Source organism: Triplophysa dalaica, chromosome 9 (assembly GCF_015846415.1).
Source record: "Triplophysa dalaica isolate WHDGS20190420 chromosome 9, ASM1584641v1, whole genome shotgun sequence".
NCBI classification, from domain to species: domain Eukaryota; kingdom Metazoa; phylum Chordata; class Actinopteri; order Cypriniformes; family Nemacheilidae; genus Triplophysa; species Triplophysa dalaica.
In genome coordinates this window covers 23,398,105-23,416,188 of record NC_079550.1, presented here as the reverse complement: position 1 = coordinate 23,416,188, position 18,084 = coordinate 23,398,105, and the positions used below count along the sequence as shown (strand labels likewise).

General features: G+C 44.7%; 1 protein-coding gene across 3 annotated transcripts in view; it reads left to right on the top strand.

Annotated features, from left to right (window-relative positions):
• The first annotated feature begins 3,127 nt into the window (after positions 1-3,127).
• The window catches only part of sik3 (SIK family kinase 3), a 17,066-nt gene continuing 2,109 nt past the window's right edge, over positions 3,128-18,084 (top strand). The window contains exons 1-24 of one of the 3 annotated variants that reach the window (XM_056756508.1): positions 3,128-3,457; positions 6,283-6,399; positions 6,483-6,546; positions 6,616-6,777; positions 7,516-7,640; positions 7,718-7,841; positions 7,935-8,053; positions 8,152-8,262; positions 8,339-8,473; positions 8,716-8,787; positions 8,984-9,093; positions 9,189-9,339; positions 10,400-10,552; positions 10,851-10,924; positions 11,336-11,461; positions 11,934-12,075; positions 12,329-12,448; positions 12,526-12,587; positions 12,672-12,781; positions 12,854-13,088; positions 13,532-14,226; positions 14,313-14,458; positions 14,656-14,785; positions 14,858-14,974. In XM_056756508.1, the coding sequence (XP_056612486.1) occupies positions 3,230-3,457; positions 6,283-6,399; positions 6,483-6,546; positions 6,616-6,777; positions 7,516-7,640; positions 7,718-7,841; positions 7,935-8,053; positions 8,152-8,262; positions 8,339-8,473; positions 8,716-8,787; positions 8,984-9,093; positions 9,189-9,339; positions 10,400-10,552; positions 10,851-10,924; positions 11,336-11,461; positions 11,934-12,075; positions 12,329-12,448; positions 12,526-12,587; positions 12,672-12,781; positions 12,854-13,088; positions 13,532-14,226; positions 14,313-14,458; positions 14,656-14,785; positions 14,858-14,964 (3,618 nt within the window). In that variant the 5' untranslated portion in view covers positions 3,128-3,229 and the 3' untranslated portion in view covers positions 14,965-14,974. Of the gene's footprint in view, positions 3,458-6,282; positions 6,400-6,482; positions 6,547-6,615; positions 6,778-7,515; positions 7,641-7,717; positions 7,842-7,934; positions 8,054-8,151; positions 8,263-8,338; positions 8,474-8,715; positions 8,788-8,983; positions 9,094-9,188; positions 9,340-10,399; positions 10,553-10,850; positions 10,925-11,335; positions 11,462-11,933; positions 12,076-12,328; positions 12,449-12,525; positions 12,588-12,671; positions 12,782-12,853; positions 13,119-13,531; positions 14,227-14,312; positions 14,459-14,655; positions 14,786-14,857; positions 14,975-18,084 lie in introns of all 3 variants that reach the window. The other 2 variants (XM_056756507.1, XM_056756510.1) reach the window with 2 other exon arrangements.

The following is an 18,084-nucleotide window of genomic DNA, read 5'->3' as shown; positions in this document are numbered from 1 at the left end:
CACACTTAAGGTGTTAAGGTGTAATTTTTTGGTCCTATCCATTTTAAAATCAATCTAAAATGAAAGCGAATAAGAGCAATAATAGAACAAGTGTTCAAAATCCTCAACAGATGCATTAAAATGTACATTTATCACAAACTGTATGAATATATATACTGATGGTAACATTCACATGATAATATCTATGAAGAATTTTGTACATAGTGTCTTTTATTTTGTTAGATATAATGTATTTATAAGGCAATGTCCAGATACTATACCATGTAATATGGCCAGGCGTATGCAACTTAAATTTGCATGGAGGATCAAAACCAACATTAGGGAGTTTCTTATAAAGTTTTTATTACAGCGATTATCAAACAGAGAAAGACCTTTACAATCATTTGAGAATTTTGTAATGTTATATCATTAACAGCTAAAGTGTTCCTTCCTTTAGCATAACTTTAATCCTCGTCTTCTTCTAGTGTTTTATGGCAGCTTGGCGAGCCAACGCATTACCGCCACCTACTGATCTGAAGTGTGCATTGACATGAACTTGAAAAGAAAAATAAATATAACCTTACAACACCTGATCCATTATTTCTGTGTTTTTTAAACATTTCAATGATATCCCACGACCACATTTTAATCTTCATAGAAACCAGGGCTGCGTTGAGCCCCAACACAAAACGTTGCAAAACGTTTTTTAAACGGAAACGGTGGTGCGATTGAACACGCTGTTGTGATGACGCAAGAGTTGAACTTTGGCAGCTAAGATAGCCATTCTTTGTGTTCTTTTTACAGAATAAGCCTGTTGAAATTGGTATAAATGTGTGTTGAATACTGCAAAATAAAACCGTAAACCGTAGCAAAACGTTGCGCACCGGTTTGAGCCCCAACTCTCTCTAACAGTGGCTTTTAACCCACATTGGCACCACTGACCTATGCTGGTTATTCCTAGTTATAGCACCTTCCATTACCTATATAACAACAAACATGCTTATTTGTGCATTATTGTGATGAAGACATGTTCACAGAAATCTATAGATGTCAACATTTTATACATGATTTAAAATATAATTATTTTATGTTGGCTATAGGACGAATCAGTTCGTTTGTCACATTGTTATTTAGAATGAATGGATTTAAAAACTGAAAATTGAACATTATAATATTCATACAAGAAAGGCCATGGACAACAGCAGTCATCAGTTTTATTGACACATATCTATATTTGTATGGATGCTTTGACAGTATAAAGCTTGAAATAATCTGTTTAAATAAAGTGCGTTTGTATTGATTATTATTGTATGTCCCCAAATTAAAAACAACAATGTTTTATTCTCTTTTGGGTTATTCAGCTCTGGTGTTCAAGTCATGATGTTCTATTTAACTAAACAAAATATTGACCAATTATGACCGGCCGAAAAATGCAGAAAAATAAACTTTGGCGAGAAAGTCTCAATAGTCGTTTTGGACGAACTCAGATCTGTGGATCAGACAGTGAGCTGGACCGTGCTGGGACCCACGGGGGGGGGGGGAGTATTTTCCCATTAAAATTCACAAATTCACGCAAAGTCGTACCATGAAGCGAGGGAGTTGTAAGATGAGAAAGTTTGTGATGTGAGCTGCTCTGCCGTGTGTGCAGACTCAAAGAACCACCACCTGAGGGCGACATACACACACACACACATATACACACACACAAACACTGTTCTGATTGTGAGGTCTGAGAACATCACAGGTGGTGTCAAAGTTCATAGCATGCAGAGGAGAAAAGAGAGCTGGTCCTGGAAGATCAGACTACCCGAGGCACGTGTCCATTAACAGGTCAAATCAGATGCGAGAGAAACAGAAATCAGGAGAAAGAAATGTCCTCAACTAGTTTACAAAAACAACTTATTGTAGTTACAAAAATGCCAAAACACCATCCACTACCATAGTAGAAATAATATTGTACACACTTGACTACACACAGCAGCAGGGTTCATATCCTCACTCATCCCATCACTCCCCACGCACACAAACTCAATCTGAGCAGTTTGATGATTTATTTGTCATGTTCAGTGTCATAAATTCATGAAATACACACACCTGAGGGGTGACGGGCTCCTCCACAGATCTCTGTTATAAGTGTAAGTTTGACTTCTGTTTTCTGTATCGTTTATAAATTGATAGCAAAATTTGACTTCCGCATTAATGAAGCGCTGCTGTGTGTCCTGCCCGTTCCCGCTGACGTCAATACGCAACGAGAGAGAGATATATATTTATATATCTTTATATATCTATATTTATATTTAATCTTGTGCTTTGGCAATGTAAATTTTCTTTTATCATGCCAATAAAGCTCCTTTGAATCTTGAGAGAGAGAGAGAGAGAGAGAGAGACAGAGAGACAGAGAGAGAGAGTGAGAGACAGAGAGAGAGAGAGAGAGAGAGAGAGAGAGAGAAAGAGAGAGAGAGAGAGACAGAGAGGTCAGAGGAGCATCACTGTCTGTGTTTTAAACAGCACTAATACACATATTGTTTCTTTCTTGAGATATTCTATAAACATGACTGAATCACCAATCATTGAACGTGTTCATATTTATTTGTCAGTCATTTTACCGAATTCAGTATGTAAACTATTTTAATCTCAACACACACAGAAAGATACAGATTCACTGAGAACTTTCATCAATACTTTACTATTTTATGGTTAGATCGATATAGAAACTTATAAACTTTTTTTTGTTTTTTTATCTTAACCTGCATTAGTGCAGAACTTTTATATTCAATTTCCCTGAGCTTTGGCAATGTAAAAATATATTTGATCATACCGATAAAGCTTTGAATCTTGCATCTATACAAACATATATAGATGTACTGAAGCGTGTTCATGAGGTGAGTCGCGCGTTCACGGTTCTCGCATTCCTGCCGCCATGAGCGTTTCCGGTTGTCGGGGTGGGGGGGTATGCGGGGATCTTCTCGTTGTCATGGCAGCAGTTTCCTCAGCGCAGTCGAACAGACTGCGAGATATCCGTAGAGCGTTAACACAAGCGCGCGCGGGCGCGCTCGTCCCGTCGCCAAGGCAACCGAAATATGCGTACGCGCGAGCGATGAAGTCATTGTTACGCTATCGGTTGCCGTGGCGACATCCATGAGAGGGCGCTGCGCAAAGGGGCGGGCCTCGCGTCTTGACGCACGACGGGGGCGTGTCCGGGGAGCGCGCCGCGCGCTCTGGCTTGTTGTTCCCGCAGAGAGGGCAGAAGATGGCGGCCGTGTCGAGCGGGGCTGCCGCCGCCGCCGGGATCCAGCACGCGAACCTCGAGCGAACGCAGCCCGCCGCCTCTATCCGTCACCCAAACGCGAATCGAGCCGCCGCGGGCGTCAGCCGCACGCCCCTCGCGCGCGTCGGCTACTATGAGATAGAGCGGACCATCGGGAAGGGCAATTTCGCCGTGGTGAAACTCGCCACGCACATGATCACCAAAGCGAAGGTAAGGCGCAGTTTACCCCCGTCGATTTTGCCTCGCTCACCCCCCCCGGGGGCAGATTCACGCACTGACACGCGCGCGCGCTGACGGCGAACGGTGACCAGCGGACTGATGCGGCCTGCGCGTGCCTGCGTGTAGATGTGAGTGTGTGTGTGTGTGCGCGCGCGCGCGGCTGTGTCGACTTTGTGTTTACGTGCGCGTAGTTGTGTATGTGTGTGGATTGCGTATAAAAGTGTGTGTGTCATGTGGACTGTAGCAGTGATGTGTTTGAAAGAGAGAGGGATGGACGGATGAAGTGTGTGTGTGTGTGAGAGAGATCAGACTCTCTTTGATTTGATCTGTTACTGATGGACGTTCAGTACATCTGATGTGTGTGTGTGTATCTGTTTAAGTCGTGAAGACAGATATAACCGGACGTGTGTCGTGATTGGTTCGAGGTGAGCGCGGGTCATCTTCAGGGCTTTAACTCATCTTAAGTGCTTTAATACGTCAGTGTGTTACCTCTCATCAGTGTCACACAAACACACAACACTGACGTCATATCGTGAGTGCACACGTCACAGTTCCATCACTGCAGTTACTCGTGCTGTATGGTGACACGTGACCATCAGATACTATTAAACGACACAATATTTGCATCACGTGCGCCAGGTATGATGAGTGGTGGCAGTAGTTGTGTGTTGTCTGTCACACACAACAATCATTTGACACATATTCAACATGCTATACATGACCTCGTTATAATCATATAGACAACAGAACCCCAAACTCTTCATCAAATATCAACATCCTCTCTTTCTTCAGTGGAACACAACAGAAGATATTTTGAGAAATGCTTTTGTGTTTTTCTTTGAAATATCTTCCTTTAGAAGAATGAAACTGAATGTCTGTATGTAGATAGAAATAGTTCACTCACATGTAAGAAAAGCACATCACCTCTGAACACGTATGTGTTTATACCACGGTCTGTTTGAATACTGGATTCTGATTGGCTGAAAGGCATGCGGTAATGCACAGGTAATACCAGTCAGCTCGGTCAATGAATGAAACGACGACTGTCGTTTTCACCTGTCTGATCATACATGACACTGCAAACATCTACACAACATGTATGAATGGGATAAACCACGGCTAGGTGTGCATTAAAGGGTTTTTTGGCACAGCTAGCCATGGATTATCTCGCTTATATTGTGTAAAATATTGATTCTTTTACACAAAATCAACAGTGAACGTCTTCCTCACTTTTTCTGCTTTAGACCAACAGTTGTGATTGTTGTCAGTTTGTGTAGTCTGTGACACTATTTCTAATAATAGCAACGTTATTTATGTCCATATGACGTCATTCATGCATTATGTATATTGATCAGCACATGAAACAGAGGAGATATTCTCCAACTGTTTGTTGTGTTTGTATTGCTTGACGATTCACAGGATTTTTAATCCAATCTTTACATCACACACCAGTTTAACTGTAATGATATATAATATGGGTTTGATAACACATTGATTACATTTATGATCATTCATGTCAAATATTGATATGAGGGACCTTTATTTTGACACTTTCCAAGTCATCATGATGATGTAACCCCGGTCTGAGTGTATTTGATTTGTTTGTGTTTGTTACGGGGTTAAAGAGAGTTTCATTGAACCTTCATTTGATATGTTTTGGGTGCATAATGAGTTATTAAAAGTGTAACCGCTTGTGTAAACTAGACACGTTATATCAACATATCCATTAATCAATCATATCGTAATCGTATCACAGGAATGTCAGAGTTATTGGCAGATATTCCATCTCTGGCGCAGGATATCAGATTATATTGTAATGAAGTGTCAGATTTACAGCCCTGAATGATGTCACAGGTGTCTGATCTGGTTCTGTTTTCAGCTGATGGTCTTAATGGTTTGAGAGCTGCAGGTTTTGTGAAGTGTTTATGGGATTTAGATTCTTAAAGTTTGTGTGTTTTCAACATTGACTCTTGCTCTCTCTCTGTGTGTGTGTCACATCCGTGCACTGCTCAGAGGTGATGTCATTGTGATGTCATCATGACCTCACACCTGGTACCTCTCGCTCTCTCTCTCTCTCTCTCTCTCTCTCGCTCTCTCGCTCTCTCTCTCTCTCTCTCTCTCTCTCAGGCGTGCTTCTTAAGCATTCATGTGAACAACGTGTAGACGGTTGCTTACTCGGCACAATACACACACACTGTTGTCATAGCAATACTGCATGCTAAGTCATGTCGCCGTCTTTTCACTTATACTGTACAAACCCCTCAACCTTAAGATCAGTTGGTGTGTGTGTGTCCAGATGTGTTGTGGAGTCACACAGGTTCAGTTTCACACTGATATCATCAATGCAACTGGATCACATCCAGATATATTAATAGAACTACAGGCTAAAAATACACACACAATCGCACACATGAACGCACACACACACACACATACAAACTGTCTTCTTAAGTGAAATTTCTTATAGTTGTGTTATATGTTGAGACATGAAGGAATGAGTTGTTGTGCCTCACAGTGAACTACACGATTAGCAAATGAAAAAGAGAAAATCTTGCTCACAGACTCGTGAGTTTGTGCTGTGTGTGTGTGTGTGTGTGTGTGTGTGTGTCTCTGATGCTGTGGTTGTTTCATTGTGATGATGAATGAGTCATTTATTGTGTTTTTCTCACAAAAGGATTTCTTAACTTTTAACTGAGTAACTCAAAACTTACAGACATGACACACAACTCAATGTCATCATCTGCATCTCTCTCCTCTCTCTCTCCTTTCTTCTTTCTTTCTCTCTCTCTCTATCTCTCTCTCTCTGTGTTTGTCAGGTGGCGATTAAGATCGTTGATAAGACTCAGTTGGACGATGAGAATCTGAAGAAGATTTTTCGGGAGGTTCAGATCATGAAGATGCTGAAACACCCTCACATCATTCGTCTGTACCAGGTGCCCCTCCCTCTTCCTGTGTCATATTGACACCTGATTGGTCAGGATGTTCTTGTGTGAATGACTGTGTGTGTGTGTTGTAGGTGATGGAGACGGAGCGTATGATTTATCTGGTGACCGAGTATGCCAGCGGAGGAGAGATCTTCGGTGAGTAAATGTCAAACACATCAGACTGTTCCAGCGGCTTGACTCTCACTGTGTGTGTGTGTGTCTCAGATCATCTCGTGGCTCATGGACGGATGGCAGAGAAAGACGCTCGGCGGAAGTTTAAGCAGATCGTAGCAGCGGTTTATTTCTGTCACTGTAGAAACATCGTCCACCGAGACCTGAAGGCCGAGAACCTGCTTCTGGACCACAACCTCAACATCAAGATCGCAGGTGTGTGTGTGTGTGTGTGATTGACGCATGTCTGTCAGGTTATTATTACATGGCTCGTTGGAATGCTTGATTCTCATTGGACAGTCGTGACATTTGCAGGTTGGTTATGTAAGTGATAATGTTCAGACAGCTGGTTGTTATGGCAGAAATAATCCCTGTCAGTGTGATCAGGATGTGAAGTGTAGGGTCTTGTGTCACACTGAAGGGGCTTTTTTCACCATAACAACCGGCTGCTGGTACACTATTCCGCTTATTACACGGCTGTCTATTACACGTGTGTGTTTGACATGTATGTGTGATTGAAGCGTTTGTGTCTGGTGTGTGTGCGTGGTGTATGTAAGGGTGTGTGTGTTTGATGCGTGTGTTTTATGCGTGTTGGATGCGTGTGGTGTGTGTGTGAGGTGTGTGTGTTTGATGCTTGTGTGAGGTGTGTTTGATGCATGTGTGTGTGTTTGATGCGTGTGTGTTTTTCATGCATGTATGAGGTGTGTGTGTGTGTGTTTGATATGTGTGTGTGTGCTTGATGCGTGTCAGAGGTGTGTGTTTGATGTGTGTGTGTGTGTGTTTGTTTGATGCGTGTGTGTATTTCATGCGTGTGTGTGTATGTTTTATTCGTGTTGTGTGTTTGTATGATGTGTGTTTGTATGATGTGTGTTTGCATGCGTGTTATGTGTTAGATGTGTGTGTGTGTGTGTTTGATATGTGTTGTGTGTTTAATGCGTGTGTTTGTGTTTGTAGACTTTGGCTTCAGTAATCTGTTCTCGCGTGGGCAGCTGTTGAAGACGTGGTGTGGCAGTCCTCCTTATGCTGCGCCTGAACTCTTTGAGGGGAAGGAGTATGATGGTCCCAAAGTGGACATATGGGTAAAACACACACACGCACGGACACACACAAACACACACAGTTGTGCAGGGTTTAACAGCAATCTGTCTGTCTGTAGAGTTTGGGGGTGGTTCTCTATGTTCTGGTGTGTGGAGCTCTACCCTTTGACGGGAGCACATTACAGAACCTCCGAGCTCGAGTCCTCAGTGGAAAATTCCGGATCCCTTTCTTCATGTCCACAGGTACACACACAGACACACACAATCACAGACACAGACGATCTGCTCCTGACACAGACTCCGTGACTGACAGACGTTTGTGTGTGTGTGTTTTAGACTGTGAGTATCTGATCAGACACATGCTGATTCTGGAGCCCAGTCGACGTCTTTCAATGGAGCAGATCTGCAAGAACAAGTGGATGAGACAAGGAGACCCAGACCAAGAGTTTGACCGAGTGAGTCACACGCACACACATGCAGTCTTGCAGGGTACATGTGCAAATATCCCTTCTGTTAAACCGTTGAAGTGTTTTAATGTGTCACATGATGTCAGTTGATAGAGGAGTGTGAGCAGGTGAAAGTGGAGCGAGAGACGGAGCTGATCAATGAACAGGTGTTACTGGCCATGGCAGAGATGGGCTTCGACCGCGAGCGCACTTTACAGGTGATCACACACACATACTTACACACACAGACACACACAAACTGAAGCTCAGTGTTAACCGTGTGTCCTCCCGCAGTCTCTTCACGCAGACGATTACGATCACTACAGCGCCACCTACAGTCTGCTGTCTGAGAAACTGAAACGACACAAGAGTCTGCGCGTCACTCCGCCCACTCCACGCCCCCCCATCTACCCACTCAACGCTGTGCAGGTGCGTACGGCAACAAACCTTTGATTTCTCTCCTCACATCACAGGAATATTGATGAGAGCGTCTCATTTACACACTGAATGAACGCAGCCGTTACACAAGAGATTCTCTGATTTTGTGTATTGCTTAGAAAATGTTGATTTCACATAAAGTCAAGTGAAAGTTTCACTCGCAGCAAGAAAAAAGTCTTCTGAATGAATGACTGTGGACTGTTTGATGGCACGCGTGTATGTGTGTGTTTCAGGATCAGAGTAATTCTGTCAACATGACGGTTCCTCAGGTGCAGCTCATAAACCCTGAGAATCAGATTGTTGAGGTGAGTTTGATTGACAGTTGATTGGTGCTGCATGCATAAGACACCTCACAGTCCAACATCATTCTCCTCTCTCATGACGGTTACACAGCGCTACCTCAGTCTGAGGAGAGACATGCTTTTGTTTTTCACAAGCCCAGGTTGTGGTTTCATCTGTGGGAGTTAAATGTTGTGTTTTGTATCCGTGTGTCTCGTTCAGCCGGATGGGACGATGGCTCTGGACAGCGATGAGGGAGAAGAACCCAGTCCAGAGGCCATGGCCCGATATCTGTCCATGAGACGGCACACTGTGGGTGTCCCGGACCCCAGGTACATCTCTCTCTCCTGGACTTAATCATTACAGACCACTCCCACTTTACTCCAAGCCCCTCCCACTGAAGTTGTGTGTGTGTTGTGTCTGTCAGGGCTGAGATGCAGGAGGATCTACAGAATTTGGCCCCTGGGTTTCCACGAGTGGCCCCTCAGCCGCCCTTCCCCCCGCTGGTGCCCAACATGGCACAGATGCATCTGATGCCCACCCCTAACCTACAGCCCACCCAGCAGCTGGAGTACAAGGTGAACGCGCTCAAACACACAAAAACACTCACAACTAGGGATGCACCAATACTACTTTTTCCTTTCCGATCCGATTTCGATATCTGAATTCTACATATCGGCCGATTCTGATCCGATACTAGCACTGTTTTTCATGATCAAAGTAGACTTGCATATTTTAACTTTTATTCCCAGAGGTGGATAGTTAAGCATGTTTACTTTCAAGTATATTTTAAAATATCTGTACTTTATCAGAGTACTTTGGACAAAAAATGCTTTCCTACAGTATGAAGCACATCATACTTATTCCACTACAGTCCATAAATAAATGTTTTTTTTACTTTAAATCCATGAGTACATTAAAATCTACCATTTTCCTTTACTTAAGTATTTTTACTTAAAAGTATGATTTTTAAAAAAATGTAATTAAGTGCTGTATTAAACTTAAAAATACATACAAAACAAAAATTGTGGTCTCATAAAGCACAGATACTTACAAAATGTTTAACAAATAAATCTCTGTTTATTACACAAAGCTATCACAATATAAAAGTCTCCAAACTCTCTCATGCACATCCTGGACACAAAATGATGCGCTTAATACATTCGCTTCTACGTTATTTAAAGTCATGCGCATTGGACGCAGAATGATGCTCTTAATGCACCCGCTTCACTCACGAGCATCCCGGATGGTGATGATCCTGTTGTCGCGGGGATCTTTGCTTCCCAAGTTCAAAACAGTTATAACACAAAGAGAAGAGATATGTTATGTGTTTAAATCATAGAACATTGAGTCCATCCTAAAGTTAAAAGTTATTGTGTATGAATGACGCATAACATAGACCGGTTCCAGTGCTTGAATCTAATAACGTTACACTCAGCGAGTACCGTCTCCGGCAAAATGTGTTTTAAACAAAACCGCAGTCTATTATCTTACGCACACATTCACTCATACCTTTACACATACAAACACTCACACACATGTACAAACGCACACATGCACCCAAACACTCAGGCCCACACACACACACGCTGTTCTTACAGATGACAATCATCTCTCTCTCTCTGTGTGTGTGTACAGGAGCAGTCTCTCCTGCAGCCTCCGACTCTTCAGCTGTTGAACGGGATGGGTCCTTTGGGTCGCCGGGCGTCTGACGGTGGAGCTAACATTCAGCTTCATGCACAGCAGCTGTTGAAGAGACCGCGTGGACAATCTCCTCTGGTGACCAGCCCGGTGAGACAGCGGCCGTGTTTACTCATATCAGCTACAGACAATAGGGTCATGCAGACACACAAACAACAACAACACCGTCACCTTGTGAAGGTCCACACACTGACATCAGCTGGAGAAACACTTCTCATGTATAAGCTGTAGTTATGTCTGGTGATGAGGGCTTGTGTGGGCTACAGCCGTGTGTTTGACTACACGCAGCACAATCTCCTCCCACCCCTGTGATAACTCCTCCCACTAAATCAGTCAACATGCACGTGAACGTTGTGTACCTTACAATGTGTGTGTGTGTGTGTGACAGCATCCCATTCCTGTGGTGGCTCCAGTGGATGAGGAGGGTTCTGACGCTGAACCTGATCCAGAAGCCGTGCAGAGGTATGACTGACCTGTTCTCTTACATGCATCAGTGTGTGTGGTCACGTGACCTGTAGTGCTGGTGTGTGTGTGTGTGTGTGTGTGAACTGCTGTGCTGGGAGTCTGTAATGCTGCTTTCAGCTTGTAGCGTCTCTTTCTGTCTGTCTCTCTGTCTCAGTTTCTTCTGAGAACACACACACACACATTGACATTCTCTGAAAGCGCTGCTTCTGCAGTGACCTCTGACCCTCTCTCTCTCTCTCTCTGCTGTGCTGAGCGGTGTCCGGTCTTCCTCTTGTGGCTTTGCTTCCGTCTAATCGCTTTGCAAAAACAATCTCCTCAAAGGAAGAGCAAACCCGCTGTTATTCTCTGTGCCCATTGGATGTGTGGCAGCCAATCAGAGCGCTGATTCCTGCCGCTTCTGTGGTGCAGGTATTTGGCCAACAGCTCGAAGCGCCACAGCACACACGGCGCGGGTCCCTGCCACACGGCCAGCGAGCTCTCAGCAGACTCACAGAGAGGCCGGCAGAGGGGCTGGACCCCCGAGCAGCACTGCCGGTGAGACACACACTCACACACACATCATGAGAGCAATGAGACTCTGAACACACACACCCACACACACACACAGCGTCTGCATACTCTTCTTCACTTCATTCTAAACGGAACATAATGAGCAGCAGCAGAAGAGGATTCTTCACTTCCTGTTTACAACGGAAGTGCAGTGTGATGTCACAACGCTTGAGTTTGTGTGTAGGGTTACTGTGTGTGAGATCTGTCAGTGTTCATGTGATGAAGTGAGCGAGTGAGTCAGGAGAGAGAGAGAGTGTGTGTGTGCACTGATGAAGTACACACACACTGATGCACTCGCACGCACAGTGTTGATGTGAAGAGTAGCACAAGTGGAACACGGTTTGAGTGATGTTTGTGCGTTTGTTTATTCTGAATCTGTTTTGGTCTTTTTTCCCAAATTGAGTACATGAAGAACAGCAGACTCATCAGATCATGTGTGTGTGTGTGTGTGTGTCAGGTCGTCATACAAGGACTGTAACACACTTCACCTGCCGATGGAGCGATTCTCTCCTGTCAGACGCTTCTCTGATGGAGCTGCCACCATCCCCGCCTTCAAGACTCACCTCGAGAACAGCAGTCTCATCAGACAGCTCAAACAGGTACACTAGTGAGGGAACAAGCGCTCACGACACACCTGCAGGGCCGTCCCCACACCACACACTTCTGTCAATACTGAAGAAAAACTATGAACGTTTATAGAAAGTGGAAATAAAAATAGCAGCTTAGCCTTCGTGTTTACTTCATCAAAATAGCTGAAACTTGTGCGGATGTGGTGATGATTAGCTGCTGTGAGCGTATGTGCGGAGGGAAGCCGCTAGCAGTTAGCTAAGTTACATGTGTGTTTGTGTTCAGGAGTGTGAAAAGCTTCAGAAGATGTACGCAGGGCCGGCGGACGAGCGTCTGATGGAACACACACAACAACAGCATATCCTCTACCAGCATGAGCAACAGATACTACACCAGCAAATACAGGTCACAAACACACAAGAACACACACACACAACATGTGGTTGTGTATAGATATTAAAGTGTTGTCATGTTGTCCACAGGCCCTGTCTTTGGGGCATGGAGAAAACCACCCCAGCAGTCACCTTACATACCAGCTACAGAGGTACACACACACACACACACACACACTCACTCGCTCACTCACACATGTAATGTAATTTCTTATTGTGTTTGTTGTGTTGATCAGGTTGCGTATTCAGCCCTCCAGTCCCCCTCCCAACCATCCCAACAATCATCTCTTCAGACCAGCCAATCAGAGTCCTCTGTCAGGGAGCCAGGGGATGATGCAAGCGCATGGTCAGTGTGGGATGATCAGGAGGCGTGTCCTGTGCGTCAGTCATGATTGACAGTGTGAGTCTCCTCCCACAGGTGGTCAGTCTGGGGTGCAGTTTCAGCACGGCCCCGCCCTCTACCAGTCTCCCAACGCCAGCCCTCCGCCCACCAGCCTCCCCCGCATGGCCCAGTCACAGCCAGACTCCGCCCGCGCCATGGCCCAGGCCCTCCCGCAACAGGTCACCATTCAGGTGCAAGAGGTGGAGCTCGGGGGCGGAGCCCAGCGCCAGGGTTTCCTAGCAACGCCGTGTCACAGAGTTCTGGGGAAACAGTTGAGTGCCGATAACGCAGAAAGTCACAGGTGACGTCACACGAGCCGTGTGTTATCACATGTTTGTTTGTGTTGAATCCGTGCTGTCTCTTCATTTGATGCAGTGTAACGTGCTTTAATGAATCGAAAATGAATCTGTTGTTTGTTTTTTTGAATGAAATGTGTTTGTAAGTAATGATTTGTGTAAATATTGATGGAGGACCATTGAGGATGGCCAGCTGATCTCAGGTACACACACAGATGAGTGATGATCATGTGATGTGTGTAGATGTCAGTGTGTTTCATGTCAATATTAAGCCGTGTTTCTGGGTTTTGTGACCCAACCTTCCTCCTGAACCCCATCTTTCATGTTGACTTGAATATTTCGTGAATTTAGTGGAATGTGCGGTCTGATGTGGGTGTGGTTATGCTAACAAGAGGTGCTTGTGATGGGTCCTTTACAGCTGCAGTCTGAGTCGCTTCCACTGTTCCTCCGCATACGATCAGTTTAACCCGCACTTGTTCGGCGAGGGAGTGCACGGCGTGATGGGAATGGTGGGCACCTATAACCCCTACCTGCACGGGCCGTCTCTGAAGGTGCCCGGGCTGGAGGGCTATCAGGGCGTGGGTTATGGAAGTCCGTCCGCCCTGCAGCAAGCTCTGCTCTCGCCCACGCCCCTGGAATACAGGCCCGCCCATCAGCACGTCACGCCCACGCTGCAGGGCCTCCTCTCGCCCCGGCACTCGCTCACGGGACATGGCGACCCCCGGCTGCCCCCACAGGACCTGGCGGCGCTGCTGAAACGGCAGAACCCACGACCGGCCCCGCCTTCCGCCACGCCCACCCCGCAGGACTACGGAGAGATGCTTATGCTGCAGCAGCTGGGACAGGGTGCTGAAAGCTTAGAGCAAGCCCCGCCCACGCAGCACTACCATCACCTGCTCCAAATCAGGACCTCGCCCGAATGTCCCGCCCCACCCCTGCCCCACTCCGAGAGCATGGAAGAGGACGAGATGCCGGACTATCACGAGGGCCTGCTGGCCAAAGCCGCCGCCCCCTGCACCGAAGGACACGAGCTGTTGGCTCCGCCTTGTGGCAGCACGCCCCCGTACTCGTCCCCCGCTCACAGACACGCCTACACGCACAGCGCCGCGAGAGGTAAACCGGAGGACCTTTACTGCCGTGCGTTCTGGATGCATGTTGTTTTTTTCTTGATGGATGTTGTGATTGTTTGTGTGTTTTAGAGTCGTGTGCTGACACTGTGGCCGACTGCAGAGTGATGGAAGACAATCGCAACGCTTACGGCCCACGAGCTGCGCAGGGCGACACATACAGAGCGCGAGGATCGTTACAGAGACATCACACCATCCAGACCTGTGACGACGCTTACGTACGTGTGTGTGTGTGCATGCGTCTGTGTTCACACGTTTCTGTGTGTGCATCTTTGTTTGTGTGTATGCGCCTGTGTTTGCATCTGTGTGTGTGTTTGTGCGCATCTATGTGTGATCGTGTGCGTTTGTGTTGGTTGTGTTTGCATCGGGGTGTTGGTGTGTTTTTCATGTCAGACGTGTGTCTCTCTCTCTTCAGGAACAGGCAGAGAGTATGTCTGGAATGAGCTTATTGGCTGGTAAGGCGCTAAGCTCCGCCCGCATGTCAGACATCCTCAGCCAATCATCTCTGAGCGGAAGCCAGCAGCTGCAGCAGCGTGGTGGAACGGGTATGTACGGAACTCAAACACACGCACACACACACACACACAATGCTGATGTTGTTTTTTGCGTGTGTTTAGCGTGTGACGTGGAGGCTGCGTGTTACCCGTCGTCCTGCACCAGTGACATGCTGCTCAGCTACAAACCCCCCGACCTGCAGTACAGTGTGGAACAGGCCGGGGTCTAAGCCAACACAGGTACAAGCACACACACATCTGAGGCAGTGGGTGAATCATAATGACCCCGTGACCCAAACAACAACATCATTACAGACATACGATACCATACAAAGTTACAATGCTCAAAGTTCACTTCAGGGGGAGATATGACTACAGCAAATGGCCGAAACGAACTACAGCTCTCTTTATCTGGTGATCCATACGTCATGATATCCGTGACACGATGGCGTCCACCCCGGGGGACACGCAAAGTATAATATACATTTACATTAAGGCATTTGGCAGATGCTTTAACCAAAGCGACTTGCATTGCTTTATCCTATACATTTTACACAGGTATGTGCAATCCCTTGGATCAAACCCACAACCTTGCATTGTTAACGCAATGCTCTTACCACTGAGCTACAGGAAAATATTTAAACTATTTATTTAAATATAAATAGTTATTTTATAGACACTAGCTAAACCTGATAATCATAAACGGCCCCTAAGAGAACTATACACATTCTAAAATAACAGTCACCGATTCCATTAAAGACGTCAACATCTGCTGTGAAAGCTGTGTAATTCACAGATATAGTGTGTGACTGCGACCGTGTGCGTTCACTTACCGCTGAAAACACAACTGGTTTGAATAGAAGGGACACAGCTACCTCCACTGGGCATGCGCCCTTACCTCATCATCTTTGTCACTCTAAAAACAGTTGACTCGTATTTTGATTCATATTGTTAGTTTATGTTTAGTGTCGGGTTGGTGTAGGCATTAGCTTATGTCATTTATTGTGATTATACGGCGAGATTTTGCACCACTTCCGGCTGTAGCTGTATCCCTTCTAGCCACATTCACTCTAAACGGGTGACCAATCACAACAGATTGGCCAATCAGAGCGTACTTTACAGAAACCCCAAAAAATCTATCGTTTTATTTCTCGGTTAGTCGAGTAATTTAGCTGTTATTTTTCGATTAGTGGTCTTACATAACGATTTTCCTCCGGTAAATCAACTAATCTAACAGTTTGTACGTTTTGTGGCCTGATCTAACGGTTTTTCAACGTTTTTTTGGTTTTCGTTTGTTCGCCTAGTCTGATGTTTTCTACCCGGTAAATCAACGAATCTATACTTAGTTTTGGGTTAGTCGACTAATCTTACGTTTATTTTTTTCTCTCGGGTAGTCGGCTAATCTAGCAATTATTTTCATGTGGTTGCCTAACATAAAAAAAATTCCCCTGTAAATCAACTAATCCAACAGTTTTTACGGTTGGTCGGCTCATTTTGCGATTACGTCCCGGTTAGTTACCTAACCTAATGATTTTTCCCAGTAGATCAACTGATCAAAAAAAATCTGGTTGGTCGACTAATCTATCCTTTTTTGTCAGTTAGTTGGCTAATCTAATGATTATTTTTCGTTTGTTTATCTAATTTAGCAGTTTTTCTCCGGTAAATCGACTAATCTACTCTTGTTTTGGGGTTAGTTGACTGATCTAACGATAATTTTTTGGTTAGCCGACTAGTCTGACGTTTATTTTTCATTTTTCATGACTAATCTAACGATGGTTTTCTCCATTTATCTAATAATGATTTTGGGATTACCTTGAATGAATGAAAGAGTCATTTATAAAGCGCTTTATTATGTATTAATGTACACACAAAGATCATCACAATCATATGAATGGTCTCTCCTCAACCACCACCAGTGTGCAGACTCCACCTGGATGATACGACGACAGCCACAGTGCGCTCACCACACACCAGCTATAGGTGGAGAGGAGAGAAATATAGAGCCAATCAGAGGGTGGGGATTATGAGGGCCAGAGGAGGGACACCCCTACTATTTACTAGAAGACCCATGGGACCTTGAATGACCACAGGGAGTCAGGACCTTGGTTTAACGCCTCATCCTGTGCTTTTGACAGTCTAGTGTCCCGTCACTAACCTGGGGCATTAAGACCCACACAGACCACAGGATGAGCACCCCCTACTGGTCTCACTAACACCTCTTTTTACATAAGCAACCTAGCTTTCCCAGGAGGTCTCCCATCCCGACACTGACCAGCCTCAGCCCTGCTTAGCTTCAGTGGTCAACAGGTTGATATGGATACTTGCCTTATGACTCCTTTTTCAAACTTTCCAATAATTAATAAGTTCTAGTATTTTCTTACATTATAAAGCATATCAGTCTTTTCACTCCACTACATTTCATAAATAAATGTTGTTATTTTAACATTTAATTACTTGCACTATTTTTACTTTTAAAAGTCGAGAAAGATTGGATTTTTAATTCTATTTTTTCAAATGTATACTTTCTATCTCTGTTTATTGCACAAAACTATCACCGTATAAAAGGTATGAAACCACTCATTGGCATCTCGGACGCACAATGATAAGCAAAAAGCAGGGGTTTTCAAACTGTGCTCCGGAGATCCCCCGGGGGGCGAGGGGTCCCCCAGAAATTTTATAGGAAAAAAGATTAAGCAAAAAAGTCCACAGTGTATATCTACTTTTTTTGCTATGGGTAGTCTCCAGATTTTTTTATATTTGTATGAGTTTTTCTCACTATAGTTTCTTTTTTCGGACTCCAAGTGAAATTGTTGCAGACTATTTAGGGTAAGAAACAATGTGTTGTCTTTATAATATCCTATTAACTATTCATCTAACACATTTTAAACGTTTCTTTTCACAGATAAAACTATAGATAGATATATATTTTAGAAAAGGAGGTCCCTCACACAAGGTTCATCATATTTGGGGGTCATAAAGCCCTGGCTTAAAGCTCCATCTGAAATCACATGGATAATTTTGCTCAAGAGATGTGTTAGTGCGTTGCATTAATCTGAGGTTTAAAAAGAGTTATTGTGTATGAAAATGACGCACAACATTCAGACTGCTTCAAGTGCATTTAAGTGAAGTTGTTACACTCCGCAAGTAACTCACATAGACATGTGAAGCATTATGAAGGATAATGGAAACATTGGAACAAGGTCCTGACCACACACAAGCACACACACACACACAAACACATACTGAATGATGTTTGATAGATGAGAGCACTAGTGGAGGTCAGAGTTTCTTAATGATGCTTTATTGCAGTGGTTCCCAACCTTTATTCCTAGGGCCCCCCCACGTACATA